At 31.4% G+C, this 27904-nt stretch overlaps 4 protein-coding genes across 4 annotated transcripts in view; 1 reads left to right on the top strand and 3 right to left on the bottom strand.

Moving 5' to 3' along the window:
- Positions 1-635: 635 nt before the first annotated feature.
- Positions 636-4157, bottom strand: Phum_PHUM446320 (ankyrin repeat domain-containing protein 30A, putative; the record flags this gene model as incomplete). Its single annotated transcript, XM_002429613.1, has 9 exons — positions 636-793; positions 901-1282; positions 1371-1617; positions 1691-1878; positions 1957-2169; positions 2280-3328; positions 3457-3658; positions 3734-3910; positions 4074-4157. 9 exons carry the CDS (start codon positions 4155-4157, stop codon positions 636-638), a joined length of 2700 nt encoding a protein of 899 aa, XP_002429658.1.
- A 1008-nt stretch (positions 4158-5165) lies between these two features.
- Positions 5166-6290, top strand: Phum_PHUM446330 (uncharacterized protein; the record flags this gene model as incomplete). The annotated part of the gene is made up of 2 exons (XM_002429614.1): positions 5166-5191; positions 5252-6290. 2 exons carry the CDS (start codon positions 5166-5168, stop codon positions 6288-6290), a joined length of 1065 nt encoding a protein of 354 aa, XP_002429659.1.
- A 495-nt stretch (positions 6291-6785) lies between these two features.
- Positions 6786-8305, bottom strand: Phum_PHUM446340 (protein PINCH, putative; the record flags this gene model as incomplete). Its single annotated transcript, XM_002429615.1, has 5 exons — positions 6786-6973; positions 7060-7318; positions 7394-7535; positions 7816-8121; positions 8202-8305. The coding sequence occupies 5 exons, from the start codon at positions 8303-8305 to the stop codon at positions 6786-6788; spliced, it is 999 nt and encodes a 332-aa protein (XP_002429660.1).
- Positions 8306-10510: 2205 nt separating this feature from the next.
- Phum_PHUM446350 (krueppel c2h2-type zinc finger protein, putative) overlaps positions 10511-27904 on the bottom strand; it is a gene marked incomplete at its 3' end in the record, with an annotated part of 40536 nt that continues 23142 nt past the window's right edge. The window contains exons 17-27 of the mRNA XM_002429616.1: positions 26499-27818; positions 24833-26273; positions 23308-24371; positions 21953-22870; positions 19954-21528; positions 18431-19357; positions 16881-18133; positions 15849-16529; positions 14008-15139; positions 11732-12920; positions 10511-11377 (exon numbers count right to left, since the gene is read on the bottom strand). Coding sequence (XP_002429661.1) covers positions 10511-11377; positions 11732-12920; positions 14008-15139; positions 15849-16529; positions 16881-18133; positions 18431-19357; positions 19954-21528; positions 21953-22870; positions 23308-24371; positions 24833-26273; positions 26499-27818 — 12367 coding nt within the window. The remainder of the gene's footprint in view (positions 11378-11731; positions 12921-14007; positions 15140-15848; positions 16530-16880; positions 18134-18430; positions 19358-19953; positions 21529-21952; positions 22871-23307; positions 24372-24832; positions 26274-26498; positions 27819-27904) is intronic.

The following is a 27904-nucleotide window of genomic DNA, read 5'->3' on the forward strand; positions in this document are numbered from 1 at the left end:
ACGAATTCCCGGAAAAAAAGAAAATATCATTCCACGCCTGCGCGCACGACACAACGTCATTACGTCACGACCGCGCGGCAACGGAAATTCTTCAATACATATCATTTTCATACTTATCGAATTATTTAGTTTCCGGTCGACTACAGTGACATCTACAGGTATGTATTAAAATTAAAAGAGGGGTTTTTTTTTTTATTAAATAATATATAAATATTTATTACGCGTTGAAAATCAAATTATATTGGATATTTTTTAAAAAAAAAAAAAGAAATTTTTTTAAAAATTGTTTTATTTACCGTATTACTTTTAATTATATCTTACAGCTATTAAATTAAAAAAAAAAAAAATTATTTAAAAATGATAATAATAATAATTAGTAAATGCTAAATAAGGGTTATAATAAATTCATTAACATTACATACATTACTTGTCGATGCAAATAAGAAATCAATAAGGGAATTTTTTTTTCCAATAAATAAATGTTAAAGTCAAATTATTATTATTTGGGGGGCGGGGCGGGGCGGGAGGAAAAGGAGGAGAAAACTCAAACTCGCCGAATTCTGGGAGGAGATTAATAGAGTGAGAGAGAGAGAGAGTGAAACAGGAGGCGGGGCGGGGACGAGGGCGGGGCGATTTCACGACGTCGGAGTGTTCCATATTGCACTCGAAGTTCTTTTGATTCTTCTCGTTGGAGTCAAATTAAACATTTTTTGTATGTCCGGTGATTTTTGATAGCAGGGCATGTATTCGTTGAGCATGTCGAGAGTGATTATTTTCCTTATCGGTGCCAATCCTTTCATTATATCTGAAAAAATTAATTTAATTTAAAATTAACGACCGACTCTCTGTCTTTTGCCCCCTTAGGTTCGAAACATGGTGGAAAAATTTCGGACACGTTACCATCGCACCAACTCGGACAGGGTTTACACGGACGAGGTTTTTCATCGTCGCTTTCGAATTCGGAATTTTCATCTTCCAATCCGTAGTCGTTTTCATTTCTAGGTTTGTAATCCCATTCTTTTTTCTCGTTCAATAATCCGAACCTTTGTTTTTTACTCGCGCTCGCCATTTTGCTTCCGCTCATTAAAAATTTATTATTATTATTACTACTACTACCCGATCCTAATTTTTCGAATTTTAATTTTTCCGTTTCGAGCTCTTGTTTCATTTGCAATTCGTATTCCTCTCTCGCTTTTTTCAATGCCAAACGTTCCTGAGCTCTTTTTTCCAAACGTTCTTGTTCCTTTTGTTTCTCTAGTGCGATTCTCTGTTCTTCCGCTTCCTAAAAAATTTCCCGTTTTTTTTTTTTTTTTTTATTTTATCCCGTTTCAAAGTCCTTAAAAATATTTCATTATCATTTCCGTACTCACGATTTCTTTCAATTTCGCTATTCGTGCTTCTTCTTCGTGTCGTCGCCTTTCAATTATTTCCGCCGCCTTTTGTTGTGCCAACATTTTCTTCTTGTACACTTCTTCTTTCAATTTCATTTGCCTTTCTTGCAATATCAATTTGTGCCTTTCTTCTTTTTCCTTTTCCGACTGTATGATGTTGTTGTACTTTTCCTGCTCTAATTTTTCACGTTGTTTCATCGCCAACTGATGCTTCAATTCATTTTTCCTAAAAGAAAATTATTTTTATTTATTATGAACAATCCTCGCACCGAACCTAAAAAACCAACGGCGATACTCACTTTCTTAATTCTTCCTGTTTTTTCTTTATCACCTTTTCCCTTTTCTTCGCAGCTTCATCTTCTTTCTTTTTTTTCGATAATAATTTCGTTTCGCTTTCCGGGACTTTAACCGCCTTATGGGGTAAAGTATTTTCAACCGAACTGTCTCTTCTCATGACTTTCGTTTTCAATCGATCCTTATAACCCGACTGAAAAATTAAATTCATACTTTCAGTAAACTCGTGCAATCAATCAATCAATCAATCAATCAATCATTCAATTCTTACAGTTTTAGGTTTTTTTATCGTGCTGTTGGGCAATGTTGCCAAAGGTGTTTTTTTCATTTTGCTACAACTCAATAATTGATATTTAGCCGACGGAGTCATGTACCCGCCATTTGTTAAATTTTCCCCTTTTATCCCGGATAATTTATTCGATTCCAATAAAGCAGTTAATTGTTCTTTTTTCAACGACGTCATTTTGGCTTTGTTTAATATTTTCTTGGCACACGACGTTGACAAATCCTTTTAAAAAAAAAAAAATAATAATAATTTAGAGTGATTTAAATTCAAAAAAAAAAATTTAAAAAAAAAAATGGCGGAAAACCTACGTTTTGTTTATTTTCATAAGATGAATTATTATTTAAACTTTCTTTCATTGCTTTGGATTTTGTTCTTGTTATTCTCACGCTTTCTTCATTTTCTTTAAGGCTCCCATTCTTCGAATGACTTTTTTTAATTTTTCTTTTCATTTTTTTCTTCTTCGGTAGTATCAAAACTTCATCGAGACTTTTTTCGAACGAATCACCATCATTATCATCCAAACTAGTTTCTACCAATTTCGTGTGACCTATTTCGCTCAAATCATCATTCAATTTACTATTTCCAAACGATCTTGTTTTTTTTCCCTTCAATGGTAGCGTAATGGTTTGGTTATATTTAAAATTTTCCTTCATTTTTTTATCCTCTGATAGATTTATTTCATTTTTCCTCGTAGAATTTGTCACGTCGTCGTCGTCGCCATCATCGCCATCATAATGTTTCGTGACGGTCATTATATTAACATTATTTATTGTATTGTTCTCATCGACATTTGTTTGTTTTCTATTTCTTAAACTTTGACGTTCTTTTTTTAATTCCATTGGACTCTCGCTTAAACTTCTATTACATTTACGACTGCTAGATCTTAAAGTAGGGCTTCTATATGGAGTTTCGAAAGGCAAAATTTTACTGTTTTCTATCGGGCTTAAACTGGGAGTTTTGATTTCGTAATGTGTCCCATTAGATTTCTGATCTATAATTTCTGACGAATTGGCTTTACCAAATCCATTTTCTTCGTTCGACGTTTTCGACATTTTTCGTGGCCTCAGATTAGGACTTTCACTTAGTGTTCTAGAACTTTTCCTTTTGACTTCTACTACTGCTACGTTTGAATTATTTTGCTCTTTCGGACTTGTGACCATTACTTGAAATGTATTTTGTTCAATGGGACCTTCACTCAGGGTTCTTGAAAATATACTTTTACTTTTTCTCAAAGGAGTTGTTTCGCTCATTGTTTTAGATCTTTTCAATTTTTGACTTTCAAATGGACTCTTGTCGTTTTCTAACGATCCTTCTGTATTTTTTCTTTTAGGTTGTTCCTGTAATGTCTCATCAAGAACTTGGAAGATTTGTTCCGAAGCATCATGATCAGTAGGGGTAAGCGATTCTAATTAAAATAAAATTTTTTTTTTTGTAATTAATCGAAATATTATCATGATGAGACATTTTTGACAATTATACAATTACCTGATGCCTTTTTCTTATTTTTCTTCTTTTTAATTATTGTTTTGGTGCAAGTCGAAGTATTTTGTACGACAAACGTTTCATTAACTGTAATAGTTTTATTTACAGTGCTTTCGATAATAACTTCTTTTTTTATTTCTTCAACTCCTAATACTTGTTTTTCACAAGTAACATTTAATTGTGATGATATCTTAGATGTAAGTCCCTAAAATTTTCATTTTACAATATTTATTAATTAGTTTTACGCTAACTTTAACTTTACTTTGTCAAATTTTCTTACTCGTCTAGCAGCTCTTGTTCGAGTTGATATTGTCGAGTTTAGATTAGAATTATCTAAACACATTGTAGAATTAGCAATTGATTGTTTTGAATTAAAAGCTGTCGATAGATTTTTAGTTCTTTTGTTTTGTCTTGTTCTTTTTTGGCTAGGAGTTTTAGGGAGCAAAAATGTAGAATGCTGTTTTTCTTCCAAAACTTCTTTTTCAATTATGTCTTTTAATTCATCAGCCCATTTATATATATTTTTCTGTAAATTTTTTTTAAAAAAATTTTAGAAAAATAACAAAATGCAAAACTCATTTAAAAAAAATTAAATATGAAAATTTTTCTCTTTTTATTACCATAAAAACATCAGTTTCAGTTCCAATTTGGCAGCATTTGTTATCCAAAAAAGGTAACACTTTTAAAAACTGTTGGTCATTCATGTTTTATTATTTTTAAAAAAAAAAAAAACTAAAAAAAAAAATCTAAAAACAAAAAAAAAATTATAGGTAAAAGAATAACTTAATAAGCTAACTTAAAATTAGGTTTTTAAAATAGGAACACATTCCCACGTTTATATTAATTTCAAATTTTCATTTTAAACACACAAATATAAAATTACTAAATAATAATAATAATAATAATATACAATATTAATAAGTTATAGTTACACGAAACAAATAAAAAAAAGGAGGGAAGTTATTTTAAATTGAAAAATACAATTAATTAAAAACATTTTGTTAAAAATTAATCATAAGTATCAAATTAATACATATTTTAGTTGTGTGTTGAAAATAAACGGTTAACGATGAGTATTAATATGAAGCGTGTTTTTTTATTAGTTTTTTTGTTTTTGAAATGTATATATACTTACAAAAATTTAAAAAGGGAGTTAAATTAAGTTTATTTATTTATTACATTAAAAAAAAAAACCTAAACAAAACACAATTATTACAACTTAAATATCCTACATTTATTTCAACCGTAACCGTTAAAATGACGCCCAAATTCCGCAAAATTTTGTCTTGTAAAGTGCTGCCAACTTAAAGGTCAAAGGAGAGATCAGTTTTAAAGGAATGGGGCCCTTCGTTTAAACTTTTTAAAATGAAGGTAGTATTTTTATATTCACATAAAACTTTACGGGAATATAAATTACCGTCGCTAATTTTATTAAATTTATTTTCTAAAAAAAAAACAATTCAGATTTAAATTATTAATTTCATATAATATATTAATTATGATACATAAACTGTATACTTCATCAACGGCTTCAAGGGATGACTTAATATATTGTTCATTTCTTTGATTATTATTATCTTAAAAGGGTTTATTTTTAATTCTAAGAATTTTTTTTAAATTTTACAACTACCTTACTTTCATTTATAAATTAAATCTTTAAAATAAATAATGTATTTTGAAGAATAAAAAAAAACAATTAATTTCTTTGTGCGATGGTGTTTATTCATATAGAATTCCTGTCTTTTAAACTCATTAATATTTTTTCAATTAAATTGTATTTGTAAATTATTGTTTTCAGGTACGAGATATTAATTTCAGGATCGAACCAATTTGAGTTGATACACAACCAAAAATCTAGGTGTGGAAATTTGTCATTCAACAATAAAGATAGTAAAAAAAGTGTAAATGAAAAAATCGAAGATTGTATATACTGTGGAAAAAGTTTTCCACACAAAATATATTTAAAACATAAGGCTGAAGAAGAGAAAAATTTAAAATGTCAATACTGTGATAAATATTTTGAAACTGTTCAACTGTACAGGAGGCATACATACAGGTATCATAAATTATATACATGTAAAATTTGTAATCTTAAATTTTTAAAAGGAGCCTATGAGTATCACATGAATTCGATGCACAGAACAAAACCAAAATGTAAAGTTTGTCATAAAACATTTGCAACAAAATTGAGTTTGTTAGCACATGAAAAAAAAATACATCTCGGTTTGAGAGATGAAAGATTCGAATGTCAAATTTGCAAATACAAAGCTCCTGATAAATTTCAATTCGAGATACACATATCAAGACATAACAAAGCTCCTTCTTTCGTGTGTGATCAATGTGGGAGTGGACATTATACAAAAACAGAACTTAACAAACACATACAAGCTAATCATTGTGGTGGGTATGTATGCACAATTTGTAAAAAAACATTTCGAAGTCCCGAATATCTTAAAAAACATTTAATCATTCACAAACCTAATTACGATCCGAACGAAATAAATTTCACTTGCGAAGAATGCGGTAAAGGTTTTTTAAATCAACTCGGATTTAAAAAACATTTATCTAAGCATAAAAATGAGGGAAAATTTTACAATTGTAATATATGTGACAAAAACATAACATCAAAATCATCATTTAAAACTCATTTGAGAATGCACTCGGGTCGAAAACCATATAACTGCAGTCAATGCGAAAAAACATTTTCCGATAAGAAATATTTAATAGAACATGAAAATAATCATTCGAAAGAAAAAATTTTCACTTGTAATAGATGCAATGAAAATTTTTCACATTACAAACAATTTTCCAATCATAAACAATCACATTTGATGTAGTTTGTGTGTGTCTATTTTCAATCTTTAAAAATACCTTCATAACGAATATCTGATTAATTTAAGGGTTGAGGGGGGAAGAGGGAGGGGGAGGGATGAAAAAAAACAATTGAAATCATTACCATTAAATTAAATTTTATTATATATCATAATAAATATAATAATTGTAAAATACATTAAATTTAATTGAATTAATAAAGGCTCGAAATTAAAATTATTATTATTGTTAAATAATTATTTTATTTCTACATTAAAATTAAGGCAATTAATTTTTTTTAGATAAAACGAAAAAAAAAAAAAATACATAAATATAATTAATTAAATAATATAAATGAATATTAATTAGTTTTATATTTAAAAAACAAAACGTTAATTTCGGTTTTAAATTAAAAATTACTTGACTAGTAGTGTTAATAACATGATTTTATTAATAATAATAATAATAATGAAGAGGAGGAGGAGATTTTGTTTTTTTTTTTTTTGTTGTTATGAAAATTATTAATTATTTTCTTTGCTTTGTTGTTGATGTGCTTTACGTAATCGTTTTCTTAATTCCGTTGGAAATTTTTCATAACATTTTTTACAAACGGGTTTTAAATCGAATTCGTAAAATTTCGTTTTCTGCGTCATTTTCTGATCGCATACTGAACATGCAAAATGATGAACGCACCAGGCTTTATTCAAAGCTGTAAAAACTAATAATAAAAAAAAAAATTAATTGCTTTAATAATAATAATAATAACGATTTCTGTTGATAGGAAAAAAAACTCACCATCGCCCGATATAACTTGATTACATATAAAACAAAGATTTCCAAAAAGTTGATGATAGTGAGTTTCGCAATAAGCAAGATTTTTCTTTTCGTAGTGTCGATGACCCCAAAATGGTTTTTCGCATTTAGCACATACGAAATGTTCGACGTGCCAATGTTTTCCCAATGCCGTGACGACACGTTCTTCAATGGGCCTTCTACAAGCTCCGCAAATGGGTATGCCCATTTTATCGTGACAGCGAAGACAGTAAAGTTCGTTCTAAAATCATTATCATTATCATTACGATAAACCGAACGTTTATAATTTAAAGGACGACTACTACCGAGTACCGACCATATCGTTATTGGTATAACCGGGTCGATGTTTAACTTCTCTCGCATCTGAATTTAATTCCATGCCACAAGCAGCACAATTGAAATGATACGGATGATAAACTTCTCCTCTGAATTTCAAAGGTTTGTCATCAATTATCCCGCTGAAAAATTATTATTATTATTATTATTATTATTATTATTATTATTATAAATTATTTTTACAAATTAAATTAGGAAGTTGGTAAATTTTTTTTTTTTTTTGTAGATAAGTTTGTTATGATAGGAAACGTTTCTCTCTCTCTCTCTCTCTCATAGTTTGTGCAATAATCAGAATGAAACATATTTTTATAAATAAAAAAATTTTTTGTACAGTTTATCAAAGTGATGAGTGAGAATTAAGTGATGTAATAATAATAATAATAAGTGCGTGACAAAACTCACTGGCATTTGTGACAAATGTATTTTCCAGAGCCCATGGCTTTGGCTTTCGAATTACATTCGTGACAAAGAGCACGATTGGCATTTTTGAAAAAACCAAGATCTGCCAATTCTTTATCGCAAGTGCCGCAACGAAAACATTTCGGATGCCAATTCGAATTCATGGCTTTGATGACTCTTCCGACGACGAATTCGCCACATTTGCCACAGCAGGGAGCAAACAATACCTGAAAATCGTGTTCGCAATATTTTCTTCCTTCGAATTCGTAAAACGTACCATCTGGAAACGGTCTGAAACATTGTGCGCACCTACGGAAAACGCGTTAATGTTATTATGATGAAAAGGTTCGTTCGTGAGGAATACCTTTTTTATCTGTTCGAAACCTTACACGAAACATTGAAGATGCCAAAGTTCACCTTTTGAATTGACAATTTTTTCATGGGGTTCAAATCCATCTCCGCAACGAGAGCAAGCCATGTTGCTCGTCGGCATCGTGACACTATAACAAAAAAAAAAAAAATCCAAATTTAAAAAAAAATTTCGCTTTTTGTGGGGGGCCACCATTTTTAAAAAAAAAAATACCTCTCGTAATCATTATATTCAAAATTTTCGTTATTATTAATCATATCATAATCGAAATCGTATAATGAATTATCATCGTCTACGACGACACTTTTTTTTTTTTTCTTTTCATTATTATTATTTATATTATTATCATTATTATTATTTAAATTTTCATTCGCGTTTAATAAAACATCTTTTGAATTTTTTCTACGTTTATAAAGATCACTATTTATTATATTTTTTAACGGTAAAACGATCGGACTTGAATTTTTCCAATTCCCTTCGTTAATGGCGAGTAATTCTTCGTTCATTTCGTGTCGAAATTCAAACTGAATAAACTGAATTTGAAACTTTTTTAGATTCGCACTCGATTTGTTATCAGAAAAAATTGTTTGTTTGCATTTAAAAAAAAAAAAGTCATTTAAGGAAATTTTTTCATGTAAAAGGAGAGTTTTTTTTTATAAATAAGAACTTATCGAGTGATTAAATGAAAACAAACAAAAGCATATTTGTAAGAATATTTTGATAATTGTACTTTAAAATTAATTTTCTTTTTTTTTCGATTTTGTTTTTACAATTACAGAAATCATTTATGATAATTTAATAACTGATTACAATCGTTGAAATAATTAAATTGAAATTTATTCTTTTGTGTTCTTCGTAATTGCACGAAAAAAATAATAAGAAAAATTCAATTCCGATATTAAAAATAATTTTAAATTATTTAATGATAAAATGACATAAATTACATTCGAACCAACACCTTTTTTTTTTAAATATAATCATGCAGGTTATCTTATCTTTTATTTAATTTATCCAAAAAAAAAAAAAAAAGAAAATTTAATTTCAATTATCGATAGATTATTATTAAAAATTATAAATTTCTTTTTTTTTTTTACTTACTTGTCATTAAATGTAATTTTATTCATTTAAATTAAAATAAAATTTACTAAAAACTGTTTTTTTAAAGGAAAACCACACCCAATAGGCATTTGTGAAATAAATTAGGTTTAATTATTAAAAATTGCTGATTTAACTAATTTTTTTTTTTGTCGATTAGGAAATTGTGGTCACATTAATTAATTATAACACATTTCTGTGATTTATCAAAAAATAATTTAATTATTGACTTACCCTGGCATTTATGCAGTAAAATTCAGGAGAAAAATATTTTTGATTCGATATCTAAAAATTAAAAAAAAAAAAAAAAGGAATAAATTATTAATTTTATTTTTTTTTTGGGTGGTGATTCGAAATTGGTTTCTTTTTTTTTTTTTTAAATTTAGTAAATTACAATTAGGTGAAATGTAAATACAAAAGTAGAACACTTTAAGTAAAACGAGAAAGTTTGAGAGAAAAGAAATTGTTTGTTATTGCAAATAGGAATTAATTTAATTTAAGTGTGGGTTTCATGCATAGGCCATTACTTGAATTTTAAGTAATTAATAAAATAAGGTAAAAGACGAAAATTAATTTATTTGAATAAGTTATTTATTAACACGATTTAAATAATTAGTTTTGATAATTAGTATTTTTAATTTTACGAGGCAAAAATTTTAATAAAATCGGAGCGTAAGGTTTAAAATTACCCAAACTATGATCGATTAAAAAATTTTTTCAACACCAAAAAAGGTATTTTAATTTCTAATTGAATACAAAATTGTATTGTGGATTCGGTATTGCCAATTTTAGAAAAATGAAAAAAAAACCGCCATTTTACCGCCATTTTTTTCTAATTCTACGTTTTTTTTCTTTGTGACAGTGAAACCGTTTGATCATTTGTCTGTTTTATTTTATTTTTTTTTGGTGAAAAAAATGTCTTTTGATTGTTTAAACGTGTGATAAGTTTTAGTGTTTTTATCAAGTGATGTGAAACAACGAGAATAATGATACTTTTCGGGTAAGTACTAACTAAAATTTGTAAAATAATTTTTCCCCGTCTGTGTGTGTGCCATTTTGCCATTGCGTTTGTTAGGAAAAAAAAAAAGATGATGCAATAATGAAGGTGTATGAAAAAATAGGGTCGAAAACTTTTATGCGAAACAAAAGGTTTATTATTTAATCTATATAGAATTACATTTTCGAAATAGGCATGTGGGGTTTTCTTTCTTTTTCATATTTGAACGATTTCAATCATATTAACGGTTTTTCTGTCATGGCTACATCAATGCCCAAAAGCTTAAAAGTTTTCAAATGCGTTTTTTCATGTATGACTAAACTCGTACGCTGTGAAAATGTTTTCCAACAAAATTTACACTGATATGGTTTTTCCCCCGTGTGTGTTCTCAAATGGCATTGAAGATAGGAAGCACACGAAAATCGTTTTTTACATATGTGACATTCTTTAGGTTTTTCTCCTGTGTGTATTCTTTTGTGACGTATCAAAGATCCGTGAAATGAAAAATTTTTATTGCAAACATCACAAACGTTACGACGACCATTAGGATGTTTGATTTTCTCGTGAGAATCTAAATTTTTTTTACACTTAAAACTTTTATTGCAGTATGTGCAATGGATGAGTTTGATTTTGTACTCTTCAGGATGTTTCGTTTTACCATGTCTCGATAGGGCTTTAGACGAAGCATATGCAGTACCGCATTTGTGACACTGATAGGGAGTCGCGCCAGCGTGTATATTCAAATGTTCATTTAACATGTACCTGTTTAGAAAATTTTTCTTACACGTTTCACAAGTGTATGGAAATTTTCCTATTTTATGCTTTGACAATTTGTGATTTGTCATTATCGATTTTCCAATTGTGGCAAATCCGCAAACGTCACACACGAATGATTTTTCCTTTTTGTGATTTTTCAAGTGTATAACAAAATAATGAATTTTTTCAAATGTTTTGTTACATTCATCACATTTCAAATCCACATGGTGACATTTTTTCTTGTGACGAAGTAATTTTGTCATCATGCTAAATGAACATTTACACATGTCGCATTTATGCTTGTGATTATCAAAAAAATGAGTTTTCCTATGTTTTTCCAACGCTTTCTTATTAAATTTACTCCCACATAAATCGCAATTAATGTAACGAGTAGGAGGAATTTTAATTTTATTTTTATTTTCTTGTATTGATTCTTCCGAATCGCCATCCGTAAATAATTTGTCTTCTTTTATCCTGTGGGGAAAAAAAAAATTAAATTTGGGATTACTATTAGGAGTTGTCAAATAAAATTTCTTCTTATTCCCCCCTCCCCCCACGCCATCTTTTTTTTATCTTTTACTCAGTACATGACAAACATGGAAAAATACATGTCGAATAAATTATAAAAAATTTTTTTTTTTATAATCAACTGAATTTATTTTTTTTAAAAAAAAATTAACAAATTAATTTGGAGAAGGAACAAAACGATTAGCATGTATTTTTTCATGAGCTTTCAATGCTGAACTTTTAGTATATGCTTTCCAACACACTTTACAAGAATAGGGACGGTCCCCCGTGTGAAGACGAATATGAACCGATAAATTTTTTTTACAACTGAAAGCTCTCCCACAATAACTACAATCGAAAGGTTTTTCTCCAGTGTGACTCCTCCTGTGAATTTTCAAAATGACTTTGGTGAGCAAACCTTTTCCGCATATATCGCAATAGTATCTCTTCCTTCCTTCGACGTGAGTCTTGACGTGAGCATCCATGGTTTCCTTTGTGAGACACACTTGATTGCATATTTGACATTTTTTCGTCGCGTCATATATTTCCGGATGTTTTCGATTCCTGTGTAAAATGAGAGAACTCCTACGACTGTAATTGATACCGCACACTTCGCACTGATACGGACGTTCGGCCGTGTGAACGTTTTTATGTTCGTTGAATTCGTATAAGGAATAGAATCCCTTGTTGCAAACCAAACACATAACGGAATATTCGTTGCTGTGTTTAACTTGATGCCTTTTAAAATCGTATGTTTTCTTTGTCGAATACCCGCATATTTCGCATATTTTATCCTTTCCCGTGTGTTTAGTGAATTTGTGACTTCTAAGAGATACCATGTTGTTGAAAACTTGTCTGCATATTTCGCACGTTATGTCGACTCCATGTTTTTCATTTTTATGTTTGAGAAGTTGATTTTTCAACGTGAATTTCGTATCGCACATGTCGCAATCGAAACCTTTTTTTTCTACCTTGTTTGTTTTTTTCACGTGCGATTTTCCCACATTGTTTTCACTCGATTTATTTTCCATTCCGGTGTTTTTTTTATGATTTTCCATAAAATGATTTTTAAATTTTGATTTTTTATCCGTTTTATAATTACATTTCCAACATGGATATCCATGTTCGGAATGTTTTATCGAAAAATGAGAAAGATATGCCGTTAAGGTCGATGTTGTTTTCGAACACATTTTGCATTTTATTCCAACGTTGTGAAAATTGTAAGAATGTATTATCAATTTAGATTTTCTATTAAATTTTTCTTGACATATACTACAGGTAAAATTATTTTTATCGGTCAACATGATATGTTCGGATTTTTTATGTTTTTCATACGTCATCTCGTGTTTTTCTTCCACTCCGTTGATATTTCCATTCGGTAACCTAAAATAATATCAATAAATAATGTCAATAATGATATTTTGAGTTGATGACGTGGGAAAAAAAATTTTATTTAATTTATAACTTATAGATCGTCACATTCACGACATTAATCAATCATTTTTATTATAAACAAAAAATATTTGGATAAACAAAAAATTTAAATAAAATAAAAATTTTACCCAAAATTTTATTTTATTAATTATCAAACATAATATATTTATGGTAACCCAATAATTTTGTTCTTAAAAAAACAATAATAATAATAATAATAGATTTGGAATAAGTAAAATAACTTAGCTTAATAATAATAATAGTAAAATTATTTAAACAATTATTAATAAAATTTTAAATTTATATAACATATATTTTTTGGTGATGATAAAAGTGATTTTAAATATTTTTAATAAAATTTTCATATACAAAATATTAAATTATTTATTATATTTTATATATATATATATATATATATATATATATATACGAACGAGGTACGTTCACCTTATAAAATTCTTACAAAAAAATATAATTTTTTTAATAATAATAATAATTTTGCAGCTCGAATTTTTTTCTTTATAATATTTAAAATGTAGACTAGTTTTTTTTTTTTTTTTTTTTTTTTTTTTTTTTTTTAAAGCTACTAAAATATATTTTTATATTTAAGCATACTAAACGAATTTTAACTATGGCATTGTTTAAGGCAACTTTTGTTTATCCACATATATATAGATTAACATAGTATAAAAATTTTTTAAGATTTAAAAAAATAACATAAGGTAAACATCGTGCGAACCGTTTTCTTATAATAAACGCAGTTCCAATAAGATGAATTAGGTTTTTTTCGATTATAATTAAATATAAAAAAAAATATATATGTATATAGATCGATTATCGATAAATTTTTCGATTATCGATTTATACAATCGTTCGATAATAATTGACCGATAAAATTTTATTAATAATAATAATAATAATAATAATGTTTTTTTAAGGCAATGAAATTTGTGTGTGTGTGTTTGTGTATGGTTAAAAACTAATAAGTAGTAAAGTTCATCTAACTTCTTCGTGTTTTCTTTCGTGGTTCATCAACGCTTGTTCCAGCATGAATTTCTTATAGCAAAACCGACATTTGTAATTTTTAGCTTTGTGAACGCCCATGTGTTTGGTTAAATATTTTCTTGCCGTGAACGCTCCTCCGCATATTTTACAAACGTACGGCCTTTCGTTCGTGTGAGTTCTCTTGTGTATTATGAGAGACAATTCTTTTTTGAACGTTTTCGTACACGAATCGCACTCGAAATGATTTCCCTTCGAATGTAAATTCGCCATGTGCAAATGATATGATTTTTCTTTCATGAAAACTTTACCGCATATTTTACAAGAGTATAAATTGTTGTATAATTCCGGATGAAATTTTCTAGAATGTTTCCAAAGGGTGTTGTAATTGGAATAATTGGCACCGCACTGATCGCACGTGAATGGTTTTTCACCCGTGTGACTGTTCATGTGTTGAGCCAATGTGGCATATGAAAAAAAACCACGGTTGCATATCGTGCATTGGCAAACCCATTTGTCCTCGTGCCGCATGATATGAACTTCAAGGCACTGTTTTCTTTTCGTCGAATACCCGCAAATGTAGCAAACGTATTTTTCTTCCGTTTCGTGTGTCGCCATGTGTATCCTTATGTTATCCTTGTGATTGAATCTTTTGTGACATATTTCGCAAGCGTAGTTGATTCCGTGTGCGAATTTCTTATGATCCATGAGCTTTCCCTTGAATGTAAATGACTTGTTGCATTTATTACAACTGTGTGGAGTTCTATTGGCGTGCCTTTCTAAATGAGCTAAAATTTCAAAATATTTTTCACCGCACAACGGACACTCGGTTTTTTCCCTCGGGAATTTCGGTAACTTAACATTTATATTTTTTTCCGCTTCAACGACGATTTCCAATAATTTTTTTTCCATGTCTTCGCCAAATTTTTTTATTTGTTTTTTCAACGTATCACAATTCACTCCTTTTTTCCTTTTCATCTTTTCAACGCCTTTTTTCACATTTTCATCCGATTTCGAATTTTTTTCAAATTTTATCAATGACGATGATTCGAAAAAATCTTCTTCGACGGTTTTTACTCTTTGCGACAATGGTAAATCATCGTCTGATGAAAATGGTTCTTCTTTCACTCGAACTTCCAAAACGGAATCCATTCTTTCTTCGTCTCCTCCACCCTCATAATCATCATCATCGTCATCATCGTCTTCATCGTCTTCATCTTCATCATAATCATCATCATCGTCATCGTCATCATCTTCATAAATTTCTTTTTTTTCTTTTTCCATTTCTTCATTTTTATTTTTTTTTGAATTTTTAACAACGTTCGAACATTTATCACGTGACCTATACATTTCTAAATTTTCCTTTTTTCTTCTTTTCTTGGTTTTGTTTTTATTTGTTTCACACAATCGAATTTTGGATATAATTTTCTTTGGCGTTTTATTTAACCTGAAATCAAAATTTTTTTTTTTTTTTATTATAAAAATTTTTGAAACATTTCTTTAATTAGTGGCGGGGGCGGTGGGGGTGAAATATTTTTTAAGTCAATCACAGAAATCATTTTAATCGAAGGACTTGAGTAAATTATACCTTTTTTTTTTGTTTTTTTTGTTTTGTTTTTTTTTTTTTTGTATTTGTAAATTTAACACAAAAACATACTTTTGACTAACTAACAACAAAAAATTTTATATAAATATATTTCCGAACAAAAAGAATTTTTTACATTTTTCGTTGAGAGCATTTTTTTATGTGTGACAAACACGTGACATAATTTGAAAATTTTTTCCAACAGTATAAACATTCGTGATTTTTTTTATTAATATTATTTTCGTAGTGTTGTTTAACGTGTCTGAACAAATGTTTTTTAGCCGCAAAACCTTTTTGGCACACATCACAAACATAAGGTTTTTCACCCGTGTGAATCCGTATGTGTTCGGTTAGTGTCGTGAAAGTCGATAAATTTTTCCCGCAAAAATGACAAATGAATTTTTTCTTTTCCTCATGCAGGGAAAAATGAGAATCCAATCCGGATTTAGTTGCGAAACCTTTTTTACACAATTTGCAAACGTGCGACAAATCTTCAACGTGAAATTTATACCTGTGAGCTCTGAGAGTTGTTTTAAGTCTAAAACTTTTACCGCATATTTCGCACTGGTGCGGCATATTACCCGAATGTAGATTTTTATGCTCTTCCAAATCGAATTTATCGATGAAACCCTTCGAACAAATTTTACAATTGTACGCGTACTCTTTGTCGTGCATTATTTTCACGTGACGATTTAATTTTCCCCTAATCGATGTGGAAAATTCGCATTTGAAACATTTGTATGATTTTTCGCTGTGAACCCAACGGAAATGAACGTTTAATTTTTTAACGGTTTCGAATTTTTTCTTTTTGCAAAATTCGCATTTGAGTTCTTCGCCGTGAATGTGAAACAAATGTACGGTTTTATCGTAAAAACTATCGAACCTTTCGTTACAAATTTTACAATAATAATAAATCGACGGATCCTTTTTATCAACAACCCTTTCGTCGTCGTCGTCATTTATCATTTTTTCTTCCGTTATTTTCGTCCTTTTAATTTCAGGTACGATATTTTCAAAAGAGATAAGTTTTCTGAAACAAAATTTAATAATTAGTACGGTTTACATTGTTAAGTTTTTTTTAAAGTTTTAATCTTACCTTTAATTCAAACAAAACAAACGAGAAAAAAATTAAATTTAAAACTTTTCGGTTCGAGAAAATTATAAATAAATTATTTTCTTATTAAAATATATATTGATATTTAACAAAAATTAAATATTTACACGTTTTTCTCCTTCCACGTTTTGTTAATTTTTTTTTTTGTAAAGGAGGTAAATTGAAATTTTTTTAAGTATCGGACAGATAACGATAATAAAAAATTAACGGTTTTCGGATTCTTGCCAAAATCCTATGCTAGCAATCGGATTAGATGGATTAGTTCGTTTTGTCCAATCCGTGACTATTCCCGACATGGTCCTGTCCTCTAAAACGTCGATTGTTGTCCTTCGAGTCCAATCCAAGTTAGAATCATTCGTTATGTTCATGTCTATCGTCATGTTGTGATGATGTTGATTTCTAGGTATTTGTTGGCACATGGATACCACAGTGGGTCCGATTATCGGTATGTGATTAAGAGTTTCATTAACACATTGATTATTAGTTACCGTTAAAACAGTTGTGACTTGATTCATGTGTATTGTTTCTAAGTGATGCTGTTGTTGTTGTTGCTGTTGGGACGGTGTTGGAAGTATCGTTTGTGTTGATTGAATCTTCTGTTGTTGTTTGTTTCTTTTATTTTTTTCCGATTTATTATCGTGAGTTTTTATGTGATCTTTTAAATATTTCACGTGACCGTAACCTTTGCCACACAAATCACAAACGAAAGGTTTTTCTCCCGTGTGAGTTCGCTTATGAACGGTTAGCGAATGAGAACTGGCCAAACCTTTACCGCAATAATTACAAACGAAAGGTTTTTCACCCGTGTGAGTCCTAGTATGTCGAACGAGATTTTTTTTAAATAAAAAAGTTTTCGAACAAACGTTGCATGGGAAATTTTTAACGTTTTCTAAAAATTTCGAATGATTTGCTATCTTGTGCTTTTCCAATGTTCCCTTACATATAAAACCCTTTTCGCAAAATTCACATTTGAAAGGTCTTTCCCCCGTGTGTAAATTTCTATGTTCTTCCAATTGGTACCTGGTGTAGAAACCCTTATTGCAAACATCACAGTAATCGGTGTACGCTTTGGTATGACGTTTTCTGTGCGTGGCAACGGTGCCCCGATTGTACGACGCGTAACCGCATATTTCGCAAACGAATTCTTTCGGAGCCGTGTGAATTTTTTCATGATTCGTTAAATTTTTTGCACTCTTGTATAATTTATTACACGTCTTACACCTATACTCGACTTTGTGAATTTTTTTCAAATGATGAATGAGTTCATCTTTATGAGTCATTGTCAACCTGCATACATCGCAAATATCCGGCCTTTTTTTATTCCTTCTCGTTCCCGGTACGTATTTCCCTTTCATAGTTTTCTTCGTTAACTTCTTCCCTTTTTTTTTCTTTTTAATTTTTTCTACGGGAACGTCGACGTTCTCGACGACGGTACAATTGTTTAAACTATTTCCGCCTTTTCTAAAAATAAAAACAATGTATTAATTTTAATATTTCCAAACGAAACATCATCAATAAAAAAAATTTCTGTTAAGGAAAAATAAAATTCTTCTGCCACGTTGGGGAGGTGATTCGATTTCAGGCAATATTAAAAAAAAAAAATCTCACCTATTAATTTATATATTTTTTCTTTTGTTAAAAACTTCACTAATAATAATAATAATTATTTACTATTTAACGTTTTATTTACAATGAGTTTTCTTTTTATGTTCTTTCAATACAGTTTTAGTGATGAAAGTATCGGAACATATGTCGCACGTGTAATTTTCATTCAGAGAATGAGAGCGTAAATGTAAGGAAAGGGTCGAACGTTGTGTGAAAGATTTTCCACAATCGTTGCAAGCATAAGGTTTTTCACCCGTGTGAAGTCTCCTGTGAACTCTCATGTAATACCTTCCCCCGAACGCTTTACCGCAAATGTCACAAACGACGGGTTTTTCTCCCGTGTGTGTCCTCCTGTGAACTTTTAACGATTCTTGACTCGTCACGGATTTTCCACAATAATCGCATAAATATTTTCGAGTTCCCGCGTGACCCTCCAAATGTTTCGAAAGGAGTTTTGCGAAGGGAAACGTTTTCGAACATATCGAACACTTGTGGTATCGATCGCTGCTAAACAATTCCGGATGAACCCATTTTTTATGAGAGCCTAAATGCGATTTCGACATGTAATTTTTCCCGCACAATTCGCATTGATACGGCCTGTTTCCGGTGTGTGAATTTTTATGAGCGTTCAATTCGGCTTTTCTGAAAAAACCTTTTCCGCACGTTTCACAATTGACGAGATATTCCTTCGAATGATTTCTTCTCTTGTGTAAATCCATATTGTTTTTAGAATGACAGGAAAAATCGCACGTGTCGCAAACGTAATCTTTTTTGTTCGAATGAAGTTTCATGTGACCCGCGAGAATGTGTGGAGTTTTAAATTGTCCGTTACACGTTTCGCAAAAATACGGTCTGTCTATGCCATGTTCGGATTTGCAATGGGATTCGTACAGGATTCTCGAATTGAATATTTTATCACAGATTTTACAAATTTTTCCCAATTTGATTTTTGAAGTTCCGCAATCGATTTTTTGACGTGCCCAACTTTTTTTCTCGCTATTGTCGGATAAATTAAATTTTAATTTCGAATCTTTTAAAACTTGCGCGTACAAATTTTCTCTGGAGCGAAACGAACAAAATCTGAAATGAAATTTTTTTCGTTAAAAAAAAAAAAAAAATGATTTGAGTGACATGTTTTCGATTAAAAAAAATATTTACTTACAATTTCAAAAAAAAAAAAAAAAACGATGTTGCTCCCCATTAAAACCGGACAATTAGGATTTTTAAAACTTGACTTATATTACTCACATAAAAAAAAAATTTAAATAAAGCTTTATTATCATCATCATCATCATCATCATCATTATTATCATGTTTTTTTTTTTTTTTTTTTTCGATTAACTAAAAAAAATTTATTTACAATTTTTCACATAAAAATTTTTCAAAAAATAAATTCAAATACAAAAAAAACGGGTTTTAATATTTTTTCCGGGACAAATGAACATTATCCGAAAACGGGGGGGGGGAGGAGGAGATAACAACAACCGCGTAAACAAATAAAATCAACAGGGTTTGAGTATTTAAAAAAAAATAATAATAAAATTATTAAAACGATAATTAAAGCATTTTGGGGGGATTGATTCCCTTTTGAAAATGTTTTTCACAGAAGGGGGGAAGGGGAGGGGAAATTTCCCCAATAAAATTATATAGAGTATTGTCGTTTTTATATGGTAAACATTGGATATGTGTAATTGTGTGTGGCTTGATGTGCTTTCAAAATGGCTTTCGTGAGAAATTCCATCCGGCACAAATCGCACTGATATGGAGGTTGATCACTTTGTGGCCTTTGCGTGATGGTCATGATAGAAGAAGGTTGTTCAGTTTGTATTCTTTGCTGGGAAATTAACATGGGTGATGATGTTTCGGAATCGGCTCTTTGCTGTGTGATTATCATGGAAGACTGAATTTGTTCCTGAGGGATTCTGTGATGAGTGACAATCATCGGTTGATCGGTTTGAGGTACTATTCGCTGATGCGTTACTATCATGGTGGTAGGATCCGTTTGAGTTCTTTGATGAACTACGATTTGTTGCGGAGTTATAGAATTTTCAATTCTCTGATCCGTCGTCAATATGATTTGTTCGGATTGTTGTGCGTGCGTTGGAGATTCCTGAGATGTTTGCTGGTGAGGTTGCAATGGTCTGATTTGTTGCACCATTTGATTATGTTCACTTTGAGCGTGTGTTCTCAACAAATTGAGAGATGCGAAACTTAATCCGCACTCATTGCATTTCACCCCTCCGATGTGTTCTCGTTGATGTGTCACCAAACTCGATCTCTGCGAAAAACTCTGACCACAATCACCGCATTTGAATGGTTTTTCATTCCCGTGAGCTTTCATGTGCGTCCTTAAATACTTTGTCGTACTAAAGGCTTTAAAACACAAATTACAAGAAATTGGTTTTTCACCCGTATGAATCATTCTGTGAGCTTTTAACGATTGTCTACTAGATAATGCTTTTCCGCATATATCGCACACGTAGTGACCGGCTTCTCCCGTATGCTGACGAATATGATTCAAAAGAGATCTTTTGGTCATGAATTGCCTGAGACATGTTGTACACGGATACCTTTTTAACGTTCCATCCGGCCTCGGATGATGCGTTCGCTTGTGACCCATCATATTCGATTTCGACGGATACGATTTCCCGCACACGTCGCACATATGAGGTCGTTCACCGTTATGCCAATTCATGTGGACCTGTAACTCAGTTTTCGAATGAAAACCTTTGTCGCACTGTTCACATTTAAAAGCGTGCTCTTTAAAATGCTGACGTTTTTTATGACTTATCAAATGTTGCTTTTGCATAAAACTTCTATTGCACAAATGACATTTAAATGGTCTTTCGCCCGTATGAACTTTCATGTGTTCGCGAGCGTAGTGAGTTGTTTTAAACACTTTATGACAAATTTTACAATCCAGGGAATAAGGTTCGTGTTTATGAACTTTCATGTGTGATTTGAGTTGTTGATTACTCGGATAAACTTTATCGCACTGAGAGCAAGACCATTCCTTTTGACAAGATTCTCCGGATGATTTTTGTCCCTTTTTCAATTTCGGCGGTTTCGGATGAGATCTCATGTGAATCAAAAGATCGTCCCTATTGTAAAATACTTTGCTACACACCGTGCACAATTGCAGAGATGCTTCCGGATGAGCGAGATAATTATGTTCTTCGAATCTATCCTCTGAAATATTTTCCCCGCATGTTTTGCAAATTATCGTTTTAGGCTCGTTTTCTTTGTTCATCCTAAAATGAAAATTTTTCTAATTAGCACAACAAATCGTAAAATGCAGAAAAAAAAAAGATATTACCGTGTTTAAAAAAAAAAAAAAAATTAACTTTTTTATCATTACATAAACTGCGACACCAAATTTTAAAAAAACAATTAAAAACATTTTTCGAGGGAATTTAAACATTCACTACTATCAATTAACAATAATTTTATTCTCATTAAACAATTAATAATAATAATAATAATAATAATAATAATGTTTACAGTTTTTAGTGTGTCAATTTACATAACTGATCATAATAATTTACCTTGAATTTATTTTTTAAATTTAAATTTAAATTTAATGACTAGCACGAAATTAAATAATAATAATCATACCTAAATAATCTTTTTTATATATATATATATTTGAAAATTTTTTTTTTTTTTTGTTTTTACGAATGCATTTTTTTCTTATGAATTTTTAACGCATTCACACTCATTACAGATTGTCCACAAATCTCGCACAAATGAGACACTGGTCCTGCGGAATGTCTTTTGTGCACGTGCACCAAAAGGGAACGCTTGCTCTGGTAAGTTTTATCACAATTATTACAATGAAACGACTCGGGCACTTGATCCGGATCGGGATGTATCGTTTTCTTGTGGTAAAGCAAATTGTTCTTGTAGAGAAATGTTAATTTGCACACGTGACACTGATAGGGTCTATCTCCGGAATGTAGTATAGTGTGATTGGTGAGATCGAATTTCGTGTAAAAACCCTTGTCGCATATATCGCATTTGTATTTGTAGTCGCCGAAGTGTCTTTTCAAATGCATGTCTAGTGCGAATTTATGCACCGTTTTAAACGGGCAAAATTGACACGTGTATTTTTTATTTTCGTTGTGGATTTTCATGTGTTTCGTGACTTCCGACGGACGTTTAAATCTCATGTCGCACACCGAACACGCGTGAGGTCTTTCCATGCTGTGACTTTCCTTATGCTGTTTCAATCTTTTATTCGATACGCACGATTTCCCACATATGTTGCACCAAAACAATTTCGTTTCTTTTCCCGATTTCCCACGCTCTTCTAAATTACCATCGACATTCGATTCTCCTAAATTTGGCGAGGGTAAAAGTTCTTCCAAATTCGGATGATGATCCGTGCTGTCGTCCGTGTGAGGACCCGAATAATCCAATTCGAGATCGTTTCTAAACGAATCAGAGTCTCGCGTGTATTGGCACGCTATATTTGACGTGACGTAATTTCCAGGACTGAACACCGACAGTAAGTTTTCATCTTCGATTTCCGAATTGGAAAAAACGTTTTTTACAATGTTATCTTCGAATGTTAGGTTTGACGTTTCGAAAATCCTGAAAAAAAAAAAAAAAACACAAAAGTTAAGATTATTAATAATAATGTTATAGTTTAATAAAAAAACGTTCGAAATATTAGGTGACCCACCTTTATTATTATTATTATTATTTAAATATTTAATATAAAAGGAGAATGTAAAAAATTAATTTCATTAGGTCTTTAAACGTTTAATAATAATAATAACAGTTTAAAATCTAACAGTAAAAATAATAATAATAATAATAAATTTAAAAATTTAATTAAAATAATTTCCCCCACTCCCCCCCCTTTCGGGGAATGTTTTTCGATAACAATGATGATAATACTCATAATGGCACGATACTTTTGTAAAAGAATTTCATTATTATTATTATTATTATTATTATTATTATTATTATTTCCCGTTTTTTTTTCTTCTCATAATAATTCAAGTTCGTATTTTTTATCATCGTACGGTGCTATCTTATGAGTTTTGGAATGCGTGGTGAGTAAAGCCTGACACACGAACGTCTTTTTACAAAGTCCGCACGCGTATGGTCTTTGACCCGTGTGGTAACGACGGTGAATGACTAGAGTCGATCTTTGAGAAAAACATTTTCCGCACATTTCGCACGCGTACGGTTTTTCCCCGGAATGCACTCTTTTATGCGATATCAGATTTCCAGGTTTGGCAAATCCTTTTCCGCAAACGTCACACACGGACGGTTTTTCACCCGTGTGAATTCTCCGGTGAAACATCAAATGCTCTTTGTTGGTTAACGATTTACCGCATATGTCGCAAATGAAAACGTTTTCACCCGTGTGTGATTTCATGTGAAGCGTGAGAGATTTTTTAAACGAGAAAACTTTTCCGCACGTGTCGCACTGGTGAAGTTTTTTCTCCACGGGTCCCGAAGGATGTTGTGATTTTTTATGCGCCGTTAAATTGTGCTTGTACGGATAGGATTTGTCACATTGTTCGCATTTATACGGTCGAGCTCCCGTGTGCATATTATAATGATCGATGAGTTCGTTGACGGAAAAAAAACCCTTGTCGCAAGTTTCGCATTTGACTTTGTAATCTTTTGCGTGACGTTTCATGTGGAGTTCGAGAGAGGATTTGTATGCCGAACTATAATTGCATGAATTGCATTTGTATTCCAAACTCCCGAAATGTTTTCTCCTATGAAGCAACATAGACATCAATCTTTTAAAAGTACTCTTGCATAAATCGCACGTGTACGGTTTTGCGACGGAATGTATGGTCACGTGTTTTTCCAAATGAGCAGCTACGGTAAATGTTTTCGTGCATATATCACATTTGAACTCGGTCATACCTTCCAACAATTGATTTTTATCGATTTTATTCTCTCTCTTTTTTTTATTGTTTTTTTTATCAGGAATGTATAATATTTCCACTTGAACGTCACTTTCTTTTTCGTCCATTTCCAAAACGCATCCAGTGCACAACATTTTAAAATTTTCCCCCTCATCGTTTTTGATCCTAACTTTTCTTATTTCCCCAACCGGAATTTTTTTCTTACAATTTTCACATTTTTTTTTACATTTTTTTGTCGCACTCTTCGGTTTTTTTTTCTTTAAAAATCTTCTTTGCTGTAGTGGAATGTATTCTTCTTCCATAACTTCAAGTTTTATTATTGGTTCCCTGAAAAACAAACAAAAAAAAAAAAAAATTATCGACATTGACAACACGACTTTTTATTAACGGATTTTCTTTTTTCGTTTGTTTAACAATTTAACAAACTTTTACTTAGCTTTTTTTTTTATTTTTAAAACATTTTTGAAAAAAACAATCACTTCCTAAAAAATCCGCGTTCGAAACTTTTTTTTTCTTTTCCTAGTTATTTAAATAATCGAGGAATTAGTAATAATAATAATAATAGTACTTGAATATTTCTATAAAAAATATACATATATTAATCGGAAAATAATAATAATAATAATTTTTTTCAAAGCGTTCAATTTGTCAGGGTTTTAACGTCATCGTGAATTTTTTCGTGACTTTTCAAAAGGGTTTTCGTAACGAACGTTTTATCGCACGTTTCGCAAGCGTATGGCTTTTGACCCGTGTGACACCTCATGTGAACAACAAGAGAAGTTCTCTGAGTGAAAGATTTCCCGCAAAATTCGCAAACGAACGGCCTTTCTCCCGTGTGTGTTCTCTCGTGAACTTTTAAATTATCCCTCGTGTTAAACGTTTTACCACAAACGGCGCACACGTTCGGTTTTTCCCCCGAATGACTCCTCCTGTGTAGTTTCAATTGTTCTTTGTTCGTCAAAACTTTTCCGCAAATATCGCAGAGATACGCTTTTTGACCCGTGTGAAGATTCAAGTGCAACAACATCGATTTCTTATGGAGGAAAGTTTTCGTACAAAACTGACACTGATGACCTTTTCCAGAATTGCTGGAATTTATTTCCGGGTGACGTATTCGCTTGTGAGTGGTTAAATTCGTCTTGTACGGATATGCTTTATCGCATAGTTCGCATTGAAAGGGTTTCTGACCCGTGTGAGTGTACATGTGTTCCTTGAGTTTAAAACTTGAGAAAAAACCTTTTCCGCAATGTTCGCAAGTCACTTTGAAATCTTGCTTGTGACGTTTTATGTGAAGGTTCAGGTATGATTTTTGCGACGCGGCATATCCGCATATTTCGCAAACGTGTTTTTTCTCCGAACTGTGTATTTTCTTATGAGTTTTAACTTCGAATGATCTCTTGAACGATTTTCCGCATATGTCGCAGGAAAAAGGTTTGATTTGCGAATGACTCACCATGTGTCGATTTAATAATTTCTTACTCGCATAAGTTTTATCGCACGTCGTACAAACGAATTTGTTTTTTCCCGTGTGAGAATTCTCGTGGATTTCGAGGGATTTTTTCGTCGGGAAAACTTTCGGACAGGTCTCGCACTTGTGAACTTTCGACGGATCCAACGATTCCGGATGTGATGATAATTTATGAGCTTCCAAAACGCTTTTGTAACCAAATGTCATTCCGCACAATTCGCACTGATTTGGTTTTTCACCCGTGTGAACGTTCACGTGTTCTCTCAACGTGGATTCGCAATAAAATCCCTTACCGCAAAAACTACATTTAACTTTGAATTCTTGACGATGTCTCATCAAATGTAAATCCAAATTCGTTTTGAAAACGAATCCCTGACCGCATATGTCGCATATGAGTTGTTTTTCTTGATCGTTACTATGCGTTTTCATGTGCGTGTTAACTTCGAAACTCCTTTTAAATCGTTTCTGACATATTTGACAAGAGTAAGGACGAACGTCGGAATGTTTTACCAAATGTCTTCCCAATTGTTTTTTCGTTTTAAACGTTTTTAAACAATAATCGCACACGAGTGGATTCTCTTTTTCATTTTTATCAGTCGTCGTCCTCGTCGTTTCTCGTTCTGATTTTTCAATCCTAAAATAAATAATTAATATGAATACTATTTGTTTTCCCTCCCCTCCCCCCCCCGTTTTTTGACTCTCCGTTAGAAAAGGGAACCGTTAGAAACGTAAGAACAATTTTTTTCCGTTCGTGTTGTTATTTTTTTATTATTATAATACAAATTTTTTTTTTTTTTAATAATAATAAATTTGTAAAGTTTCGACAAGTTCTTGAGATTCGTTATTGGTCACTTCGAACGTTTCCACGTCCAATTTGACGTCATCTTCCCTCTGATTATTCATTTTATTTGAAAATTCGTCCGTCGTACGAACGTTGTCCGATTCCAAATGAGTTTTCACGTGACTCCGAAGAGTTTTTTTGGTTATGAATATTTTGGAACAGTGATCGCATTTGTGAATTTTATTCGAGTCGGATGTTTCGGAATGAAAAATTCTCTTGTGCGATGTTAAAGTCCACTTGTATGGATAACTTTTCCCGCAAACGTCACACTGAAAAGGTTTTGCACCCGTGTGAATGTTCACGTGTTCTCTTAATTTGAATTCCGAATAGAAACCTTTTCCGCAGGTTTCGCACGTCACTTTGAAATCTTTTTTGTGTCGTCTTATGTGAAGGTCCAACGAGGTTTTCCTTAACGCAGAATAACCGCATAATTCGCAAATGTGTTTCTTGTCCGCTTCGTGTGATTTTTTATGTATGGCAACTTCGAAAGGACGTTTGAATGTTTTGTTGCAAACGTCGCAGGGGTAAGGTCGAACGGATGAATGACGAACCAAATGACTTTTGAGTAGTTTTTTCGTCGTGCAAACTTTACTGCAAAACGTGCAGGGGAATAAATTTTCTCCGGTGTGAGTGTTTTCGTGAACCTGAAGAGCTTTCGCGGTCGAGAACGTTTTCCCACATTTTTCGCACTTGTGAACACGTGACGGATCGCACGTTTCCGGGTGTTGTGCCACCTTGTGAGATACCAAATCCGTTTTGTAAGCGTAGGAACGACCGCAAACTTCGCACTGATACGGTTTTTCCCCGGTATGAATGTACGAATGTTCTTTGAGTTTGAAATCGGAATAAAAACCTTTTCCACATTCCAAACAAACGCACTTATACTCTTTCCTATGCCTTTTCATGTGAATTTCAAGTTTTGAACGTATCGCGTATTGATGACCGCAAATTTCACACTTGTAATCTTTTCTCTGAGTTTCGTGCATGACTTTCATGTGTGCTTTAACCTCGTACGACCTTTTAAACCTTTTCGAACATTGACTGCAGGAAAATGGACGTTCGTCGGAATGTTTGATCATGTGTCGCCTCAATAATTTTTTACTTTTTTCCGTTTTTCCGCAAACGTGACAAATTGTATCTTCAACTTTTGAATTCAACAAACGTTTTTTAACCGTTTCTCCTTTTCCGTCGCTCTCGTTTGTCACATTTAAATTTTCAGGATCGTTTTCAACCACATCCGAATCATTTCCTTGAATTTTTTTCCTACTTCTTATTCTTAAACTTTTCCCCCTTTTCGGTTTTACTGTTGATTTTTGACTCGCTTTTGTTTTTCGAAATCTAAAAAGGAAAATCATTTATTAATAATTTGTTTTATTAAAACCAATAAAAATTATTATTATTATTATTATGAAAATACATAAAAT

This window comes from Pediculus humanus, genomic scaffold (genome assembly GCF_000006295.1).
Source record: "Pediculus humanus corporis 1103172108215 genomic scaffold, whole genome shotgun sequence".
Taxonomy (NCBI): domain Eukaryota; kingdom Metazoa; phylum Arthropoda; class Insecta; order Psocodea; family Pediculidae; genus Pediculus; species Pediculus humanus.